Source organism: Rana temporaria, chromosome 12 (assembly GCF_905171775.1).
Source record: "Rana temporaria chromosome 12, aRanTem1.1, whole genome shotgun sequence".
Classification (NCBI taxonomy): domain Eukaryota; kingdom Metazoa; phylum Chordata; class Amphibia; order Anura; family Ranidae; genus Rana; species Rana temporaria.
In genome coordinates this window covers 25,678,176-25,698,465 of record NC_053500.1, presented here as the reverse complement: position 1 = coordinate 25,698,465, position 20,290 = coordinate 25,678,176, and the positions used below count along the sequence as shown (strand labels likewise).

Here is a 20,290-nt window from a genome sequence, read left to right as displayed (position 1 = left end):
AAAAAAAAGCACACAGGCAAAAAGCACACCAAATATAACACACATACAGAGAAAAAAAAAAAAAGTATGCACTCAACTCTCAGATTATAATCAGAAACATAAATTAAGTTAATGCAAACCATAAGCGAATGGCTTTTAGGTTGCTAAAGTCAAGCGTTTCATATCATAAATCATTTTTATTTTTTCTAATGCAGTCATTTTTTTTTTTTGTTATATCTCAGGAAATCAGTAGCACTTGCTGATTTCCTGTAGCACTTTGTAGTCACCTCCTGTCGACATGCACACCAGTGTTAGGCCAGGTTTCCTGATGGTGACAACAGTGGACATTGGGGGAGATTTACCAACACTGGAGCACTCAATCTGGTGCAGCTGTGCATGGTAGCCAATCAGCTTCTAAGTTAACCTTTGACAATAAAACCTGGAAGCTGATCTTTCTATGCAGAGCTTCACCAGATTGTGCCCTCTTCAGTTTTAGTAAATCCACCCCAATGACCGTTAAAATATCTACTTGCATCTCAAACAGAATCCCATGCGACAGGGTGGCAATGCAGAAGCACTACTGAGAGAGACAGAACGTTTTCACTTTGGAAAAGAAAGGACATTCATGGCACAATCACAAGGTAATACTTCAATGAAAACTGCTCACGCAGACATACTGTGACAGCTTGGCTCTCCGGCAGGAATCAACGTACCTGTACATCGGTCCCTGCAAGGAGGATAGCGCACACCACGGGAGCGTGCCCACGGGTCCCGCGGACTCAATGTCCGCCAGCAACCCGTGATCGCGGTGAGGAGAGGCAGAACGGGGAACTACATATGTAAACAAGGCGAATCCCCATTCTGCCACATGACATGACAGATCTACTGGTCCCAGTGATCGGGAACAGTGATCTCTGTCATGTTCCAGTGAGCCCACCCCCCCTACAGTTAGAACACACAGTGAGGGAACACACTTAACCCCTTCCCTGCCAGTGTAATTTTTCCATTGATCAGTGCATTTTTTTTATTTTTTAGCACTGATCAATGTAATAATGTCACTGGTCCCCAAAAAGTGTCATTTGGGGGTCAGATTTGTCCGCTGAAAAAAAAAAAAAAAAAATTCGCAGAGGACTACAGATTACTAGTAAAAACCAAACAAAATAAAAATCCCTAAATCGATCCCATAGTTTGTAGATGCGATAACTTTTACGCAAACCAATCAATATACCCCTAATGGCCAATACCCATACGGTGGTCCAGGCTCGTTCGGTCAGGACCCCCAACAGTGGGGTTTTCACAGACCCAGCCAGGGTACCAAACGAGCCGGAGACCTCCTAGAGGAGTCAGAGGGGGAAGAAGGTTACGATCAAAAAAGGCAAAGAATCTAACCCCCTCAGGTATTTTCAATCTCAGTACAGTTATCCTTAACAAAGATGAGCAATCTATTTTAGACAAAGGGTTGAAGTTTGTGCTGCCACGTAAACTAAATAAATTTGAAACTTACATGGACACACATAAATTTATTCGTAAATTAAGCATTAAAAGATATATGCTGTCTAACCCCATTGTCCATGATCAACCTACTACTAATGGCTTTTCACATACAGGCCTTTCTAATGCCTCTTTATATAATCCTCCAGGCACTATGGCTCCTTCTATCAGAGTCTTTAGAGACATTGTCCTCAAGGACTTGGATAGGCTTCCCATTAAAAGGATACAGTCTAACCATACCTTAAAAACTGGCCTTGACTCCTTATGCGAGAATAAACAGATTGTGATTAGACCTGCGGATAAGGGAGGAGGCATTGTCATCCTCAATAGGACAGACTATCTTCTTGAGATGTATAAAATATTGGGTGATAGGGATACCTATACACCTTTAGCTTGTGATCCTAAATATTCTTATCTCAAACAACTTGATAAACTTATTTCTAAGGGTTACAAAGAGGGTATTCTTAATAAAAAAGAGAAACTCCATCTTATCCCAAAGGCTCCAAGAACACCAGTCATATATTATTTACCGAAAATCCATAAAAACCTCACCTGCCCCCCGGGACGTCCTATTGTGAGTGGGATAGATTCCCTCACATCCCGGGTGGGCAGGTACATTGACTTTTTTCTACAACCGTTGGTTTTGAAGATGCCGTCCCATTTAAAGGATTCCCGGCATGTTATTACGTTATTATCTGGCCTCACACCTACTGAAAATATGTGGCTAGTTACTGCCGACGTAACGTCGCTGTATACAGTGATCCCCCATGATTTAGGTCTGTCGGCAGTTGAATACTATCTTAGACGTGATTCTGGCCTCTTTGATGAGCAAATTGTTTTCATACTTGAACTCTTACACTTTGCTGCGACCAGGAATTATTTCTGGTTTCACAACCAATTCTACCGGCAAGATAGAGGTGTGGCGATGGGGGCAAAATATGCCCCTAGTTTGGCCAATTTGTTTATGGCCATGTGGGAGGAGGATGTCGTCTATGTTTGCCAACCTCCCCAACTTAAGTTGTGGGCCAGGTACATTGACGACATCCTCCTCCTATGGGATGGTCCCCTTGTTGAACTCCAATCCTTTATGACATTTCTTAACATCAACACTAGGGGTATTCACCTTAATTTTGAGTCTAGCCAATCTAGTATTAATTTCCTGGACCTCACAATTTCAGTCCAGGCAGGGGTTTTTTGTACAAGCACCTATTTTAAAGGGACGGATAGGAATTCCTATATCCCCACTGACAGCTGCCACCATAACTCTTGGCTGAAGTCGGTGCCAAAAAGTCAATTTTTGCGTATCAAACGCAATTGTTCTAATGAGACCGACTTCTTGGAACAATCAGCTATTTTAACCAAGAGATTTTTGGAAAAAGGGTACAGTCTGGACTCTTTGAGATCCACACTTGAGGAAGTCAAGACTGTTAATAGAGCTCAGTTACTTGAGATCAAACCACGTGATACCAGTAGACTACCTGTAGTCCCTTTCATCACCACCTTTTCCACCCAGCATTTTAGTGTGAAAAAGCTGCTCAAAAAACACTGGCACATTCTTAAGAATGACCCAATACTAGGCCCTATTCTGCCTGACAACCCCCAGGTGATATTCAAGGGTGGTTCGGCCTCGAGACATAAATTGGCTCCCAACGTTCTTGAACCACCTATTATCAAAACCACCTTCCTCAATTCCTTCACTGGTTTTTACCAGTGTAGGAAGTGTCGGGTGTGTTCGCTTAGTGGCTGTATGCATAGAAGAACGCATAATTTTACCTCTACGGTCACAGGCGAACAACACACTATCAAACCCTTCATCACATGTGCGACTGAGGGGGTGGTCTATTTGTTGCAATGCCCTTGCGGGCTCCAATATGTGGGTAGAACCAAAAGAGCGTTATCAGTAAGACTCAATGAGCACATTACAAACATTTTAGCAGGTTTTTTGAACCACTCAGTATCTAAGCACTACCGCTTAGCACACAATAGGGATCCCTCAAAGACCATTTTTTTGGGGATCGATAGATACAGTCCCCATTGGCGTGGTAGCCCACTTGTGAGGAGCATCTCTAGATCAGAAATGCTATGGGTACATAAAATTAAAAGCTACACCCCATATGGTCTCAATATTGAGGTTGATGTCAACGCGTTTATCGATAACTCTTAATATTTCTCTTATGTTTATTGTATGGTCCATCATATTCTTGTGAACTCGATCTGAGTTATGGGTGGACCCTTATATTGGCCTCTAACTGGGTCTATATATACATTTTTAATCAGATACACGGTTTTAGACATAATTTAAGCTGGTCATTATTGGGCCTCCCCCCCCTTTTTTAATTTTAATCCTATTTTGTGATTTCCTTGGAGTCTTATATTTCATGTTTTATTTTTCACAATTTTATTAATTCTACATTAATAATTTTTTATAGTATCACTATTATTCACATTCACTTATGATCAAATATTACGCTTTTTATTTTTCATATATTTTTTCACTATATTTATGCTTCCTAATTGTATAAGCATATCTTATTCAAAATCATTTAAATTTTTCACATTTTTTCTACTCAATAATTTTAACTTACTCATTCTTAATTTGGTATTGTTATTCTTCACTTATTCTAGATTTTGTTTGCATTTTAAATTATGCTCTGAATCTAGTTTTTCACATAATTTTCACTATATCCAACAAAAACACATAGTTTTTGAATATATATTTTTGATAATTTTCTCATGCCCTATTTTTACCTTAGAATATGTATATATATTCTTCCACTAATCATATCAGATGAAACCCAGCAATTTGGAAAGGCCAAACGATCCTCTTTTAAGAATAACGTTTTGCTTCTTTTTGTTATTTTTTATTTCTAATTTTTAGAAGCTTGTATTGACATACCCATTTTTGTCCACAAGATGGCTTGGTAATATACAAGTTTAGTTCAAACTTAACACAGGCTCTGGTTGGTTTATTGTATTCAACCACTAGAGGGCCTATGTTACTCGTTTTTAAAAAAACTTAGTTTTTGTCCCAATGCAGCCACCATGAGCGGTCAAATTAGCCCATAGAATCAGATCGAGGCCTGGCTCTGTTGGTTTTGTATTTATTGCGATGTGTCAGCACGTCGCCCGTGCCCCAGATGACGTCATTTTATGACGAAACGCGCGTCGGGAAGGTAGCGTGCTGACGCAGGACGTGTTGTGTAGAGTGGACGGGCGTTTGTTCCGAGCCGGCCGGCTTCTCTCTGTTTTTATTTCCATTTACGCTGTAAGTGCAACCTTTTTATTATTAAACGCATTATTTGAACTTACTTCACTATGTGGGCTCTATCACTTCCTTTATGTACCCACTGAATATGGAGAACACGTAGGACTATCATTACAGCCCAGGAATTAAAGGCCCAGGCTAGGGTTTTAGCCACTTGCTGTTGTTCTTATTCGTTCTGGTAAGCCTCCTAATTATAGGGTGCTGGTGATGGTGGTACTAAAAGTCACTTTTTCTATATGTGTGCTGATCAAACGTACTTCACCATTGCAATATTTTTCCTATGATATGGCTCATTAATCTGGCTTCCGGCGGAGACTTCAAGAATCCTCTTCCTTTTCCATCTTCCCCTGTGAGGACTACTTTAAAGGCCCTGACTGGGGTTTGCAGTCGCAAGCACATATTGCTTGCCATCTGGTAAGCCTCCCAATTTTTTACTAGTTCCAGGTGTTTTTTCTATACTTGTTTTTCAACACTGCCACTCCTATATGAACTTTATTTCGGTGGATGCATTAGGACTGCAATTATTTTCTCTTTTTTAATATCACATCAATTTTAGATATTGGCTTCAGAACTGTATATTTTTCAAATTACTGTTTAGATTTATTATTTTTAGCGCAACAACCTTTTTTCCTCTGTTCTATGTTGTTGTGTTTTGTATTAACACTCCGCTGTTGCAGCTCTATTAGTAATTTATTGTTAGTGTTTTTTAATATTTCTTAGCGCGGTTTTTTTCTTCCTTTGTTCAATATACGCCTATTGCGTTTTTTTTTTAAACCAAAAATATGTAGAAGAATATATAATCGGCTTAAACCGACGAATACATTTTTTTTTTATATATTTTTTGAGGATATGTATTATAGTAGTTTTTTTTTTTGCTTATAGCGGAAAAAAATTATAACCGCAGAGGTGATCAAATACCACCAAAATTGATTGGCTCTGACTATCTGGGTATGAGTCAATGCACTTTATTTGTATTAAATGTTTGTAACTGAAAATGACATCTCAAACTTGTTTCTTCATTTAAAAAAAAAAAGCCACCAAAAGAAAGCTCTATTTGTGGGGAAAAAATTACGTCAATTTTGTTTGGGTACAGCGTCGCATGACCGCGCAATTGTCAGTTAAAGCAATGCACTGCAAAAAAAAAGGGGTCAAATCCTTCCGGGGCTGAAATGGTTAAAAATACTTAAAATATCTTTTGAAATGATATCAACATGTTAAAGCTTAACCAAAATTAATTACATTTCAGCTTCAGGAGTAAAGCAAGATGCAAACTGCTGCTGGATTTTGAAGCAACACATTTTTTTTTTTAAATAATGCAAAAAGAAAAAGGATTTGTACCTTTAAGCTGGCTACACATTATACAATTTTCTAGTACAATTTCCCTTTAGAGATTTACCAAAACTATATAATATGAGGTAAAACCTAAACACTTTCAAATTGTATACAATCAGGCAGGCCCTTGCACTACATAGTTGAAGGTAAATCTAAAGGAAATTGAAAAAAAAAAAAAAAAAAAAATGAAGAAAATTGTATAATGTGTAACCAGCTTTACATGTCTTGAGATAAAAAAAAGAAAATACCTTTGATGTCTCTGTGTACAATCATGTTGCTGTGTAGGTAAGACACGCCCTCGAGGATCTGCCGCGTATATCTACGAGTAACATTCTCCGTCAATGCCCCATAGGCTTTCAGCTGATCTTTCACTGACCCCTGAGGGATAAAAATGGATATTGTAAGTCAAAGGGAACGCCAAACTATTGATGATGGACAATAAATTCCTTGTGCTCTAGAATCTCACCCCAGGCATAAACTCCATGAAAATAGTCAGAGTCTTCTCCCCTTTGTCCCGTAAACAGCCATAATACTGCACTATCCGATCGTGATGGAGATTCTTCAGCAGCTGAATCTCACACTCCAGAGCACTAACCTCCTGTAACGGGTGCAGAAAACAGAAGAGTTGCACACAGCAGTTCAAACAGATCCCCAACAAGAAAGACCAACTCATTGAAAAAAAAAAAAAAAAAAAAAAAAGCAGCTTTAGTTGAATACTTATTGAGTACATTTTTTTACCACAAGATGGCACTCTTCTTCTGGGTTGAATGACTGCTAGCATCATTCAACCTATATCCTCTAAGCCCAGGCTTGTTACGGGCCCACTGCCTAGAGCATCATCATCACTTAGATTGGGCAATAATACTGAACTACTGTACAGTACACCCACACATCATTATGTGAGTGCTGATCAGTGCAGGAGTAAGGACCGCTCACCACCACAGGAGAAGCACTAGTGCTGTCACTGAATTAGCCAGAAAGACCCTTGGAGAAAAATAATTATGGGGGAGACCGTTTGGGGTGGGGGAAGGTGGTGCACTTTGAAAAGACTAGAGCTTTGTTTTAAAGTGGTTCTAAAAGGCTGAGTTTCTTTTGCATTCTCTGCATTAATATGCAGCTCTCCCCAGGCCCCCTTAAGGCAGAGTGCCTCGCAAAAGTGGAACTTCTGCTCATCCTTCTCCTCCCACCCTCCGGTGCCAATTTGGTACCTTTCAGGGGGGGGGGGGGATGGGTACTCGTTTGACAGGTACCACTCCCCATTTGCGAAGACGGCGCATCGGAAATTCAGCCCCCACTCCTCCTTCCTCTGCCGCCGGGCCAAATACAAAGCGCAGCGTGCTTCGCACATGGGCAGTAGGGAACCGGCTGGCTTCACTGCCGGGTTCCCCTATCAGGAATGGAAACGGCTGCACCAGATCCAAAGTTTGGCTGACATCGCAGGCTCCCTGGACAGCATATGTTAAAAGTCAGCAGCTGCAGTATGCTGATGACTTAATTTTTCGTGGGGGTGTTGGACTTCCCCTTTAAATATACACTATATTACCAAAAGTATTGGGACACCTGCCTGTACAAACACATGAACATTAATGGGATCCCAGTCTTAGTCTGTAGGGTTCAATATTGAGTTGGCCCTCCCTTTGCAGCTATAACAGCTTCAACTCTTCTGAGAAGGCTATCCAGAAGGTTTAGGAGTGTGTCTATGGGAATGTTTGACCATTCTTCCAGAAGAGCATGTGTTCTATTGGGTTGAGGTCAGGACTCTACATACCAAGACATTTTGGACAATTTCATGCTCCCAATTTTGTGGTTGGAGCTTGGTTCTACCTGTTCCAACACGATTTTACACTAGTGCACAAAGCAAGGTCCAAAAAGACATGGATGAGCGAGTTTGGGGTGGAGGAACTTGACTGGCCCGCACATTGTCCTGACCTCAACCCAATAAAACACCTTTGGGATGAATAAGAGCCTTCTCGTCCAACATCAGTGCTGAACCTCACAAATGCTCTTCTGGAAGAATGGTCAGACATTCCCATAGACACACTCCTAAACCTTGTGGACGGCCTTCCCAGAAGAGTTGAAGCTGTTATAGCTGCAAAGGGTGGGCCAACTCAATATTGAACCATATGGACTAAGACTGGGATGCCATTAAAGTTCATGCGTTTGTACAGGCAGGTGTCACAATACTTTTGGCAATATAGTGTACCGTATTTTTCGGACTATAAGGCGCACTTAAAATCCTTTCATTTTCTCAAAAATCGACAGTGCGCCTTATAATGCGGTGCGCCTTATGTACGGTTGTATTGAGCATTACAGACATACATGATAGGTTTACAGCATCCACTTACATGTAAATAGTAGAGATCCGGCATGTAGATCATGGAAATAGTCTCTACTGTAACGTCCTTCCGCACTAGATGTGAGCAGTAAAATGCTCCTATGCCCCTCTATGTCGAACCGTCCGTATAGCAGTGAAACTAGCTGGTACGGTGACACTGTTGAAAGCGAGGCATGGGGCGCAGTGTGAGCCACGGTGACGTCACTGGAATGCGACGGCATTTCGGAGCTGGCGCTTACGTGTGACAGAGGTGTGTGCATTCATTCATTAATTTTCTATACCCGCGTGCTCCTTATAACCCGGTGCGCCTTATGTATGGGAAAAAAAACTGTTATTAGGCGCTCAACGATAGTGCGCCTTATAACCTGGTGAGCCTTATAGTCTGAAAAATACGGTACTTAACTTAGCCCAATCTCGATCCAGTGATGTGCACATGAGCAGGGGCACCCCCTCCTTATTGGCTCAGAGAGCAGTGGAAGCCACTGGCTACAGTGAGGAGGTAGCAAGGGGTGGGGCTGTGCTGCACTCTATGGATACACAGACAGTTCGGGAGCAAAACGCACTCAAGTGTCCCAGAGCCAGCACTCGGCAGGGGGAGGAGCCAGGAGCATTGGTGGGGAACTTGAGAAGGCTGTTCTGCACTTAACTATTGCACAGAGCAGGCAAGCATAACATGTCTATCATCACTTAAAAGGAGTTGAAAACCCTCGTGTTTTTTCACCTTCATGCATCCTATGCAATAAAGGTGAAAAAACACCTTGCAGTGTCCGGCCCTCCAGTGCCCCCGTTTTACTTGCTTGAGCCCCGAATTTCCATGGGAGCGATCCTGCGTCGCTCTCACCACGGCTTCACTGGATAGATTGATAACAGTGCAGCCATTGGCTCCCGCTGCTGTCAATCAAATCCAATGATGCGCCTGCCGGGGGGCCAATGACGCGCCGAGTGTATGACACGGGAGAGCGCCCGTAAGGTAACCCCCCTCGGGAGAGAGCTTCCCAGAGGGGGTTAGCTATTGCGGGGAGGAGCCGAGAGAGCCGCTGTGGGATCCCAGAAGAGGATGATCGGGCCCAACTAACTGCACAGTGGAAGTAAGTATGACATGTTTGTTATTTTTTTTATTTTGTATAATTAAAGCTTTAATAACATTTTAAATCTATTGTGTAACTAAGAGACCTGTGGCAGACTGTTGCTGGTACAGAGATGTTAAATCGCCATAATTGACTACGAAAGGCCAGGACCTGCAGTGTCTATAAATCTAAATTACATGCATTAGAGCTTTAGGTTTGTTTACGTCAGATTGCCACACAAGAATTATTATTACTGGGCGAAGGTCATTCACATCATACCAACTAAAGCTAAAAAATGTCAGTTCTCTATAGGGACATAAGAGCGTGACATAAGCAGAATAATAAAAAAAAACACTAACACCACAAAAGTAAATGTTGGCTGCATCCTTCCTGTGTGAAAAACAAACAGCTCTGGATGAAGAACCCCCTTTAACAGAACGTGAATTTAGTAAACAGAAGGCAGGAAAGTACTTTAATGACCTTGCTGGTTTCAGGGCTGTCCGGATCAAACTGAACCTGTTTAGCTGCCAGTTCCCGTCCTATGTCCACGTCATAACACAGGTAAACACGACCAAACGCTCCCTGACCCAGCAGTTTACCCCGACGCCAGTTTATGGGGGCACTTGGAGCTGGAGAACAGAAGAAATTAATTATATTAGAAAAGACTGTATATGTACATTTGCATACAAAATCCATTTAAACAAAGTTTATGTTTTAATTACATATATAAAAAAAAAAAAAAACATATATATATATATATATATATATATATATATATATATATATATATATATATATATATATACACACACATACACACACACACACACATATACCTACCTATATAAATAAAAAAAATAAAAAAACACACCCCAGATAATTATGATCTGCTCATACATTCTGCCTTTCAACAGATTAAGATGAGGGAGGGAAGAGATCCCTCTGTATAACCAAAGTGCATTTCCACTTTTAAATCCAAAGTGGGATGACCAACTTTACTTTCTTACATGTTCCCATTCATATAGCATTAACTTTATCCCTTTTGTTAACGGAGCTGTTTTTTTTTTTTTTGACCAGCCTCCTAAGTTATAGCCTTTTTCTTGTGACAGGTTCTCTTTACCAGATCATGTAAATATTCGCATCTCACAGGTTCCAGGATCAGGCTGGAAATGAGCGGGTGCTGCAGCAACATCCAGCTGGAAACTGGAGCAATCATAGATCAACGTTCATATTTGCCAGCACACCATGGATCACCAATATCGTCCGAATGGCTATTTTTATTGAAGAATGATCACATCACACAAAGAAAGGTGCAACTTTCGGAGCATAGCAGGACCCTTTAATCAGGCATGAGGTTCTCTTTGCCGAGACATTAGGTGTCCAGAGGTTTGTGGAAGGGATCAGGCGGCTGTACAGCCACAGGATCACTTCCATCTGAAAGCTGACAGTCGGCCCGTGAAGGTTACACACTTCACGTGTGTGTGTGTGTGTGTGTATATATATATATGTGTGTGTGTGTATATGTGTATGTGTGTATGTGTATATGTGTGTGTATATGTGTGTGTATATGTGTGTGTATATGTGTGTGTGTATATATATATATATATATATATATATATATATATATATAATATATATATATATATATATATATATATATATATATATATATATACATATACACACTAGTCGATACTGACATATTATGGTCGGTAGCTTTAAAAGGGTAAATGAAAAATATTTAAAAATGTATGTTGCAAACTAGATGTGTACACTGTCTGTCCTAACAAAGCATTCAAGATCTCAAGGCTTGGGTGGTACATTGTATGTTAAAGGGGAGTTCCACCCTAAAGTGGAGGCCCAAAGGTTAAACTGCCAGGTACCCTTACCCGCAATGGCGGCGACAGCACCCCGACAGCTGATGGAAACAGCTGCAGACATTGCTGGACCCCAGGACAGGTAAGTGTCTCATTATTAAAAGCCAGTGGCTGCAGTATGTGTAGCTGCTGGTTTTATATATTTTTTTGGGCGGAACACCGCTTTAGTGCACTTTTAAGCCAATCTGTCCCTAAATCTACCTCCTGTAAGGTTTTTTGAATTAAAAACGGCCTATAGTTTTCTGTGTATAATCCTACTAAAAAATGTAAGAAATATTTTTTCAAACTATTTTTAGGTATCATGTGTGAATGGGAACACAAACATAGCGGTGGGTTTCTCCAATTTGGATGCAAGGTGGAAATAACCCAACATTTCATATTCCCGATATGTGCCTGCTGTACCATGTACTTGATTGAAAAAAAAATATCTTGTTCTCTTCGTATTGCTTCCTTTATGTGAAATCACTGACAGTCCCTCTGCTTTCCAGTTAAAACTGACCACATTAAGAAAAAGAACACCCTGTGGTCAGTTCTCTAGCTATGCTGGGAACTCAGCCTGCTCCCCTCCAATATTCAGACTTGGCCTCCACCTCCTGCACAGCCTTTCACTGGGAAGCTGTGTGTGCTGTTGCTTCTCTTTCCCCAGCTCGTATGCAGCTGAGAACAGAGAGAATGTGATCAATTAAAAAGGGGAAAAATAAAAAAAAAGGTATCCATAATGTATTTTTTATATTAATCTAAAATAGAAATGAAAGGCAAAACATTTTTGAATGGAATGGGCCGTTTTATAAGATGATTGTTTACAATAAGGAATACTGTAGTGAAGTAAACGTGGAAGGGTGAGACACAACAGTTTACATAACCCTATTAGAGAAGAGTGCCTTACATTTTTTGGCAATGTTCCTCTCTGGTACACTCAGTGTATTTTCGCTGTCTGCACTGCGCAGTCGGTTTCGGCTTTCTAGGTACTGTACAGTTAAACCCAGGTTCTCCCCATTGGTGCTTAATGAGCGGCTGGATGGCACAAGGGTGAAAAGATTGCCTTGAGGTCGCCTAATCCGTGGGAACGTTCTGCGGCCTGCAGGAAAAAAACAAACAAAAAGAATGAACCATTGAATCTCACGTGTAGACTGTGTACATAGGAATTTGCAGCAGAACTGCTTCTCTTGTGGATGCCTTCAAGGAGACCATAACCACCTAAAATACAAACTGAATACACCTGAAAGAGTGCTGCAAATGCTCATCTACGGGGTATTCTTTGTGTGCTTTTCCCCGCCTTGCGAGTTAAATCCCATACTATTCTTGTCTCTCCAATTGCTGCCATCTTCATCTTTTGCATGGTTCTAGACTGAAAACATTCAGGCCAGAGTGTACCACAGCCACGCATAATGCAGCAAGAGAGGGAGGCTGCACAGCAAATTACTATACCAAGTGGCCACAGACCAACACAAACAGTCAGTAAAAAACCCAGATTTTGTTGCAAATTTTATGTTCAGATAAGAACGTATAATTCTGCCCATTCAGGGACATGCAACAGGCTCTTTCTATAGCCTGCTGCCTCTGCTATTATGAGCCCCCCCTTGCTGCCCCATTTCTCCCTTTGCAGAAAGGTTTGTGTAAGCTCAGGGTCAGAGCTTTACTCAAGGCCAAGACCTTCCACCCTTCCCTATGTGACCATGCTCAGGACTAGTACCGAGCACCGAATCATAGGAGGAAGGAGTGATTGTCACATGCTCTACATACTCAGACAGCATGTCCATGGACCCCTGGAGAGAATAGGGAAGGTGAGCATTATTAGAGATTTTAAATGAGAACATGATAACTTTACACCGCAAGGACAATATGACAGGTTTACCTTCATGACAGAGCATGCACTTTTTTCTGTTTCAATCAAAGAGTAAAAGATCACTTGGCAGAGTAGCAAACAATCCTAAGCATACACTTTTTTTAAAACCTTAGTGCATCTGCTGTGTTTCTTCCATACAGTTAAAAGTTCACTGAGTGATAATGCTTTCTACCTGCAATCTCTTTAGCAACATTAAAACGAACTGCACCAAAATTTGCATTCATTTTTAATATAAACATACTGATGTAAAAATTCCCAGCTCAAGTTATCAGAGTTTAAAAACGTAAACTTGTCAGGACAGAAAAAACAGAGACCTGCTTTCGTCAACTTACTTTTGTAGATGTAACGTGTTAGTCCTTTAGTACCTGTCATAACATTTGAAGTAGGGTTGTCCCGATACTTGTACTCGGGCAAATGCTCCGATGCTTCGCCCGATACCTGGGCAGTCAGTGGTGATCGGTACACGGGGGAGTTGCAAGCTTTCCCCCCCGCGGCTTTCAGCTGCTTTAGTGAAATCTATACAGGGTGATCAGTGTTTGTAACTCCCCCACCGATCACCACTGACTGTCCCTCTCCATGTCCGCCTTCCTTTTCCGAATGAACAAAGTCAGCGATCACCGACTCTGTCCATTTAAATAACTGAAACATTGTAACTTGTGATGTCTCAGTTTATGAATGGAGAGGAGCTGCTCTCCATTCATTTTCAGTGCAGCTGAGGCTGCAGAGAAAGGGACTGGGGAATTCTCTATCCTCAGTCTCTTTCTCTGTCTCAATGGGAAGATATCAGGGGTCTGTTAAGAACCCCGATATCTCAACAAACCCCCTCAACAGGGCTGATTAAAAAGAAAAAAAGAAGAATTGCAATAAATAATAAAAAAAAAAAAAAAAAAAAAAACACACACACACACACACACACACACACTACCCCTCCCCCGCTAGAAAAAATAAATTGTAAAAATAATGACACATGTGCCACTGTTACATGATATTAACCACTTCAGCCCCGGACCATATTGCTGGTCAATGACCGGGCCCCTTTTTACGATTCGGCACTGCGTCGCTTTAACTGACAATTGCGCGTGCTTTTTTTCCCACAAATAGAGCTTTCTTTTGGTGGTATTTGATCACCTCTGCGTTTTTTTGCTATAAACAAAAATAGTGACAATTTCGGGGGAAAAAAAATAATATTTATTACTTTTTGCTATAATATCCCCAAACATATATATATAAAAAAAATATTTCCTCAGTTTAGGCCGATACGTATTCTTCTACATATGTTTCGTAAAAAAAAACAAAAAAAACACAAAAAGCGTTTGATTGGTTTGCACAAAAGTTATAGCGTCTACAAAATAGGGGATAGTTTTATGGCATTTTTATTAATATTTTTTTTTGTAATAGTAATGGCGGCGATCAGCGATTTTTATCGGTACTGCGACCTAATGGCGGACACATCGGACACTTTTGACACATTTTTGGGACCATTGGCATTTTTATAGCGATCAGTTCTAAAAAAAATGCATTGATTACTATAAAAATGCCACTGGCAGGGAAGGGGTTAACACTAGGGGGCGAAGAAGGGGTTAAGTATGTTCCCTTGGTGTGTTCTAACTGAAGGGGGGTTTCATTGTATGAACAGATGATCCGTCATTTCTCCCCCTGACAGGACCTGTTTTTACACACACACACACACACACACCTCCCGGTTCTCGCTCTGTAACGAGCGATCGTGAGTGCCCGGCGGTGATCGCGCCCGCCAGGCACGCGCGTCGGCACCAGGGGGCGAGCACGCCCCTATTGGCTGAAATGCGAGATGACGTAATATTACGTGATCTCGCGCAGCTGACCTGCCGCCGTATAACTGCGGCGGCTGGTCGGCCAGTGGTAAAAAAAAAAAAAGTATTGGTAATCGGTATCGGCGAGTACTTGGAAAAAAAAGTATTAGTACTTGCACTCTGTCTAAAAAAAAAAGTGGTATCGGGACAACCCAAATTTCAAGCTTACAAAATACTTGGCAGTATGGAAGCTACCATTGATTACTTGTTTTTGATGGTGCCATCATCCTGGCTTCCCTGACCCACAAGAAGGAAGTGCATTTCATGGGCCCGACACTTCAATGGCTGCAAGTCAGGGACATACCAAGGTTGTGAAGCTGGAAGGATGGCGCCTTCAAAGACAAACCATCAATGGCAGATTCCCATAACTTCTTAGCTTTGGGATGCTTTGATAAATATGCCCAGTCAAAGCAGAATAATACAGTGAACATTAGTAAATGTAAAAGAAACCTAGCTGCAGAGAAGCACAGAAATGGATGAACCAACATGTAGAGCAGGGGTAGGCAACATCTGCTGTGGTGAAACTACAAATCGCATCATGCCTCTGCCTCTAGGTATGATGGGATTGCGAGACCCCGACAATCACAGGCATGACTCCTAGAGGCAGAGGCATGATGGGATTTGTAGTTTCACCACAGCTGGAGTGCCGAGGTTGCCTACCCCTTAGGTCAGGGATCCTCAAACTACGGCTCTCCAGCTGTTGTAGAACTACACATCCCTTGAGGCATTGTAACACACTGACATTCAAAGACATGACTAGGCATGATGGGAATTGTAGTTCCTGAACAACTGGAGGGCCGTAGTTTGAAGACCCATGCCTTAGGTAGAGACTCTGGACTGCCTGACAAAACAGGATCCAATAGCCCTCAACAGCCATAGTCAGGGATGCACCTACTATAATCTGAGTGCAAGGCCTTGACCACAACCCGCGTCTGGGGTCATAGTACTTACCATCATTGTAATCTTTATGGTGAACAGACACATGATATCTTCGAGGGTAAGTTCCTCCCTTTCCTGCTTTATCGTAGAATTGGTTCTCTCGATCTGCTATGGAAGAAATAAAGCATCAGTCGCCTGTCATAGGGTCACCTCTCTGTGGGAAGATGGCTGAACACAAAGCTTTATTTTTGTACCTGAGAAATCTTCCCTGTTGTCTGGATAGCTCTGAGCCCGAGACATCCGAGACTTTCTGAAGGATGGACTTTGAGGAAACACACAAAACATAATACAACACAGCACTAGGGCAGGAATCTGTACAGAATTAGGATAGCACAGAATACAAACAATTACCTGTCCTCAGACTGATCTAGAGATTGACAACTCCCAGATATGGAATTCTCTGTACTACTCAGTGGATCCAACATCTGTTTTTAAAATACAACACAGGATAAAAATTACAGTAAGACCAGGGGAAGGAGCAATCCAGTGTATTTTGCTAATAAAGGCGTCTGCTGTGGCACAAAATGACATTTGAGAAGCATCAGATGTAAGCCATTTTCCTGAACCCGCCAGGACCCATGCACATTATGAAGCAATGGTGCTGAATCTTATTAGATTTCAGTGTGAGTGATGGCAATGCCCCAGAATGGTCATGTGGTCTGGCCTCTTCCATCAAGGGATTCCTCAAAAAGGTACTTTGCTAAGAAATTATTCATGCAATCTCCACACTTACACATTGGTCACTGGTCTCCGGGATGAACTCTCCCTCGCTGTTAATGCTCGTATAAGATCCCTGCCGAGCTATCCTCTGCTGCCTCTCTGGGACATAGCCGGGAGGTGGTGAGCTGCGGCCTGCATTCTGGGAACCTGAGAGTAAGGAGGGTATAAAGAAATGAATTTGAATGAAAAAAGTCATCATACATATTTGATTCTAAATCTGAAACATACAACATGAAATAGCATAAACTACAGTAAAGCAAATTGAAAAACTCTGCACAATTTTCTCACCCTGCCGTTTTCTATTTCCACGGACAGGAATAAAGACACAAAGAGCAAATCGTCATAACCCCTTCCAGCCCCCTCCTAGCAGCCCTTTAAAGCCAAGCTCCACCCAAAATTGGAACTTCCGCTTAGCTGTCTCCTCCCCCACCCCGGTGCTACATTTGGCACCTTTGAGAGGGGGTACCCGTTTTTGACAGATACCCTGTCCCTACTTTAGTCGGACCTCACCGCATCGAGGTTCGTCAGAAGTCTGGCCCCCTCCTCCTCCCTCCCCTACTGTCGGCCAGTAGGAGAGCGCAGCCGCGCTTCGGGCATGCACAGTAGGCTTCACGGCCGGGTTTCTTTACCGGCAATGGCAACACCTGACAGCCAAAGAAAACAGCTGCGGCGTCGACATCACTGGACTCCAGGACAGGCAAGTGTCCTAATATTAAAAGTCAGCAGCTACAGTATGTGAAACTGCTGACTTACTTTTTTGAGGGGGAGACGTAACTCTGCCTTAACTGGGTCTTGACGCTGGAGGGCAGGATAGACTGATCATGTTATCACTGTAATTGACTGTCACAATGGACACATGATGGAAGCCCATCCCAAGGTCCTATTAATAAAGAGATCACTGTGCTGGGAGTGCACTTTCAGCACAGAAACTTTAGTCACCAAGGGCGCACTGTGCTGGGAGTGCAGTGAGCGTACCATACTATGGTCAGCAAGAGGTTAAAGTGGTTCTCAAGGCAGGTGTTTTATTTTTATCTTAACCACTTAAGGACCACCCCATGTACATATACGTCCACAATATGGCACGTACAGGCACATGGGCGTATAGGTACGTCCTCGCCTATTAGCGGGTGGGGGGTCCGATCGGGACCCCCCCCGCTACATGCGGAGGTCGGGTCCGCTCGGGGAGCGATCCGGGACCACGGCGCGGCTATTTGTTTATAGCCGCTCCGTCGCGATCGCTCCCCGGAGCTGAAGAACGAGGAGAGCCGTGTGTAAACACGGCTTCCCCGTCCTTCACTATGGCGGCGCATCGATCGCGTCATTCCCTTTATAGGGAAGACACGATCGATGACGTCATTCCTACAGCCACACCCCCAAACAGTTGTAAACACATACTAGGTGCACCCTAACTCCTACAGCGCCACCTGTGGTTAACTCCCAAACTGCAACTGTCATTTTCACAATAAAGAATGCAATTTAAATGCATTTTTTGCTGTGAAAATGACAATGGTCCCAAAAATGTGTCAAAATTGTCCGAAGTGTCCGCCATAATGTCGCAGTCACGAAAAAAATTGCTGATCGCCGCCATTAGTAGTAAAAAAAAAATAAAAAATAAAAATGCAATAAAACTATCCCCTATTTTGTAAACACTATAAATTTTGCGCAAACCAATCGATAAACGCTTATTGCGATTTTTTTTACTAAAAATAGGTAGAAGAATACGTATCGGCCTAAACTGAGGAAAAAAAATGTTTTTATATATGTTTTTGGGGGATATTTATTACAGCAAAAAGTAAAAAATATTGCTTTTTTTTCAAAATTGTCGCTCTATTTTTGTTTATAGCGCAAAAACTAAAAACCGCAGATGTGATCAAATACCACCAAAAGAAAGCTCTATTTGTGGGGAAAAAAGGACGCCAATTTTGTTTGGGAGCCACGTCGCACGACCGTGCAATTGTCTGTTAAAGCAAAGCAGTCCCGAACTGTAAAAACACCTTGGGTCTTTAGGCTGCATATTGGTCCGGGGCTTAAGTGGTTAATACACATTCTATGCATTAAGAGAAAGAAAGAAAGAGAGAGAGAGAGAGAGAACCCTTCTGTGTGCAGCAGCCCCCCCTAATACTTACCCAAGCTCCATCTCGATCCAGCGATGTTGCATGAGAGCCTCAGCTGTCTGACTCTCCCTCCTGATTGGCTGAGACACAGCAGCGGGTGCCATTGGCTTCAGCTGCTGTCAATCAAGCTAGTGAGCCAATGAGGAGAGAGGGGGCGTGGGCCAAACCAGGCCTTCGTGTCTGAATGGACACACAAATCAGAAGCTTAGCTCAGGTTCCCCCCCTAGCATCCTGCATGCTGTAGGGGCACTCGGGAGGAGGAAGGGGCAGTGAGGGACCCGAAAAGAGGATCAAGGCTGCTCTGTGCATAATTGTTGCACAGAGCACGCAAGTATGACAAATTTGTTATTTTTAAACCCCCCAAAAAAACAAGACTTTAATATCACTTTAAAGAGATTTCTCAGGTTTATGACAAGATATTTACCACTATGATGCGAGGACCATGACAAAAGATCACATGACTTACTGACAGACAGGTGACGGCTGCGGGACTCCGCCGTATGGAAAGCGGTGTTCACATCTCCCAAAGACTGTGAAGCCTTTATTCGCACTTGTTTCTGCGGCCCAGAATGTGGGGACGATGTCTAGAAAAAAAAGGCGACGTGTTAATATTTTGTGACTGTTTCTATCATAACTCTTAAGACTGGATACACGAGAGGTCCTACTTCCTAGGACATCAAGCTAAAAAATAACTCTCTCTCCCCATGTGCAGAGGGGTACACCCTTAATGGACCTTGTACACAAAGGAAATAGAGGGTGACCTCTGCACATGTTCTTGTCATACACCAATTACCATTCACCCAAAAATTACACTTTAGTAAAGCAGAATGCCTAATAAGCTACATAACCAAAAGTGTGTGGCTACCCCATTCCATTAAATGACTGAGTTCAGGTGTTTCGATCAAGGGCTCAGTTAGAGCTAAAGCATACACAAACAAGACATTTTAGACAATCATGCACTTCCAAACCTGCGGTTTGGTGAAGGCCTTTCTCTGTTCCACGACTGTACCCCGGTGTACAAAGCCAGATCCATAAAGACATGGTTTGGGGAGTTTGGTGTAAAGGAACTTGAGTGGTCTGCACAGAGCCCCAATCTCAACCCTACATTTTTGGAATTGCATTGCAGATTGTGAGGCAGGTCTTTTTCAGCCAACATCAGTACCTAACCTCACAAATGCATGAATGGGCACACATTTGTTTATGTTTTTAAAGCTGAATTCCAGGAATTCATCCACTTAGTAAAAAGTGTAGGCTCACTATGGTGCATGACATCTCCTGAACGCATCTCTTATTTATATTATCTGACAGGGCTGTGAGAGAGAGGAACACAGAACAGCTATGCCCACCCCTCACCTCTGCTGCCCATTCACAGAAGCCTTTGTATCTTTTGAAGAAGGCTTCTGCGATTAGGAAGGAGGAGGGGCAGGCATAGCACCTACACTGACTCTAACGTTGAAGATGCTTAGACCTGAAGTATCAGCGATGAGTTCCCG

General features: G+C 42.4%; 1 protein-coding gene across 2 annotated transcripts in view; it reads right to left on the bottom strand.

Moving 5' to 3' along the window:
* Window positions 1–20,290, bottom strand: part of MAP3K3 (mitogen-activated protein kinase kinase kinase 3) — a 49,726-nt gene that overhangs the window by 5,002 nt on the left and 24,434 nt on the right. Inside the window, exons 6-14 of one of the 2 annotated variants that reach the window (XM_040331718.1) lie at window positions 19,264–19,381; window positions 16,697–16,830; window positions 16,315–16,388; window positions 16,158–16,225; window positions 15,976–16,071; window positions 12,233–12,424; window positions 9,950–10,098; window positions 6,534–6,665; window positions 6,316–6,445 (exon numbers count right to left, since the gene is read on the bottom strand). In XM_040331718.1, coding sequence (XP_040187652.1) covers window positions 6,316–6,445; window positions 6,534–6,665; window positions 9,950–10,098; window positions 12,233–12,424; window positions 15,976–16,071; window positions 16,158–16,225; window positions 16,315–16,388; window positions 16,697–16,830; window positions 19,264–19,381 — 1,093 coding nt within the window. The remainder of the gene's footprint in view (window positions 1–6,315; window positions 6,446–6,533; window positions 6,666–9,949; window positions 10,099–12,232; window positions 12,425–15,975; window positions 16,072–16,157; window positions 16,226–16,314; window positions 16,389–16,696; window positions 16,831–19,263; window positions 19,382–20,290) is intronic. The other variant, XM_040331719.1, reaches the window with a different exon arrangement.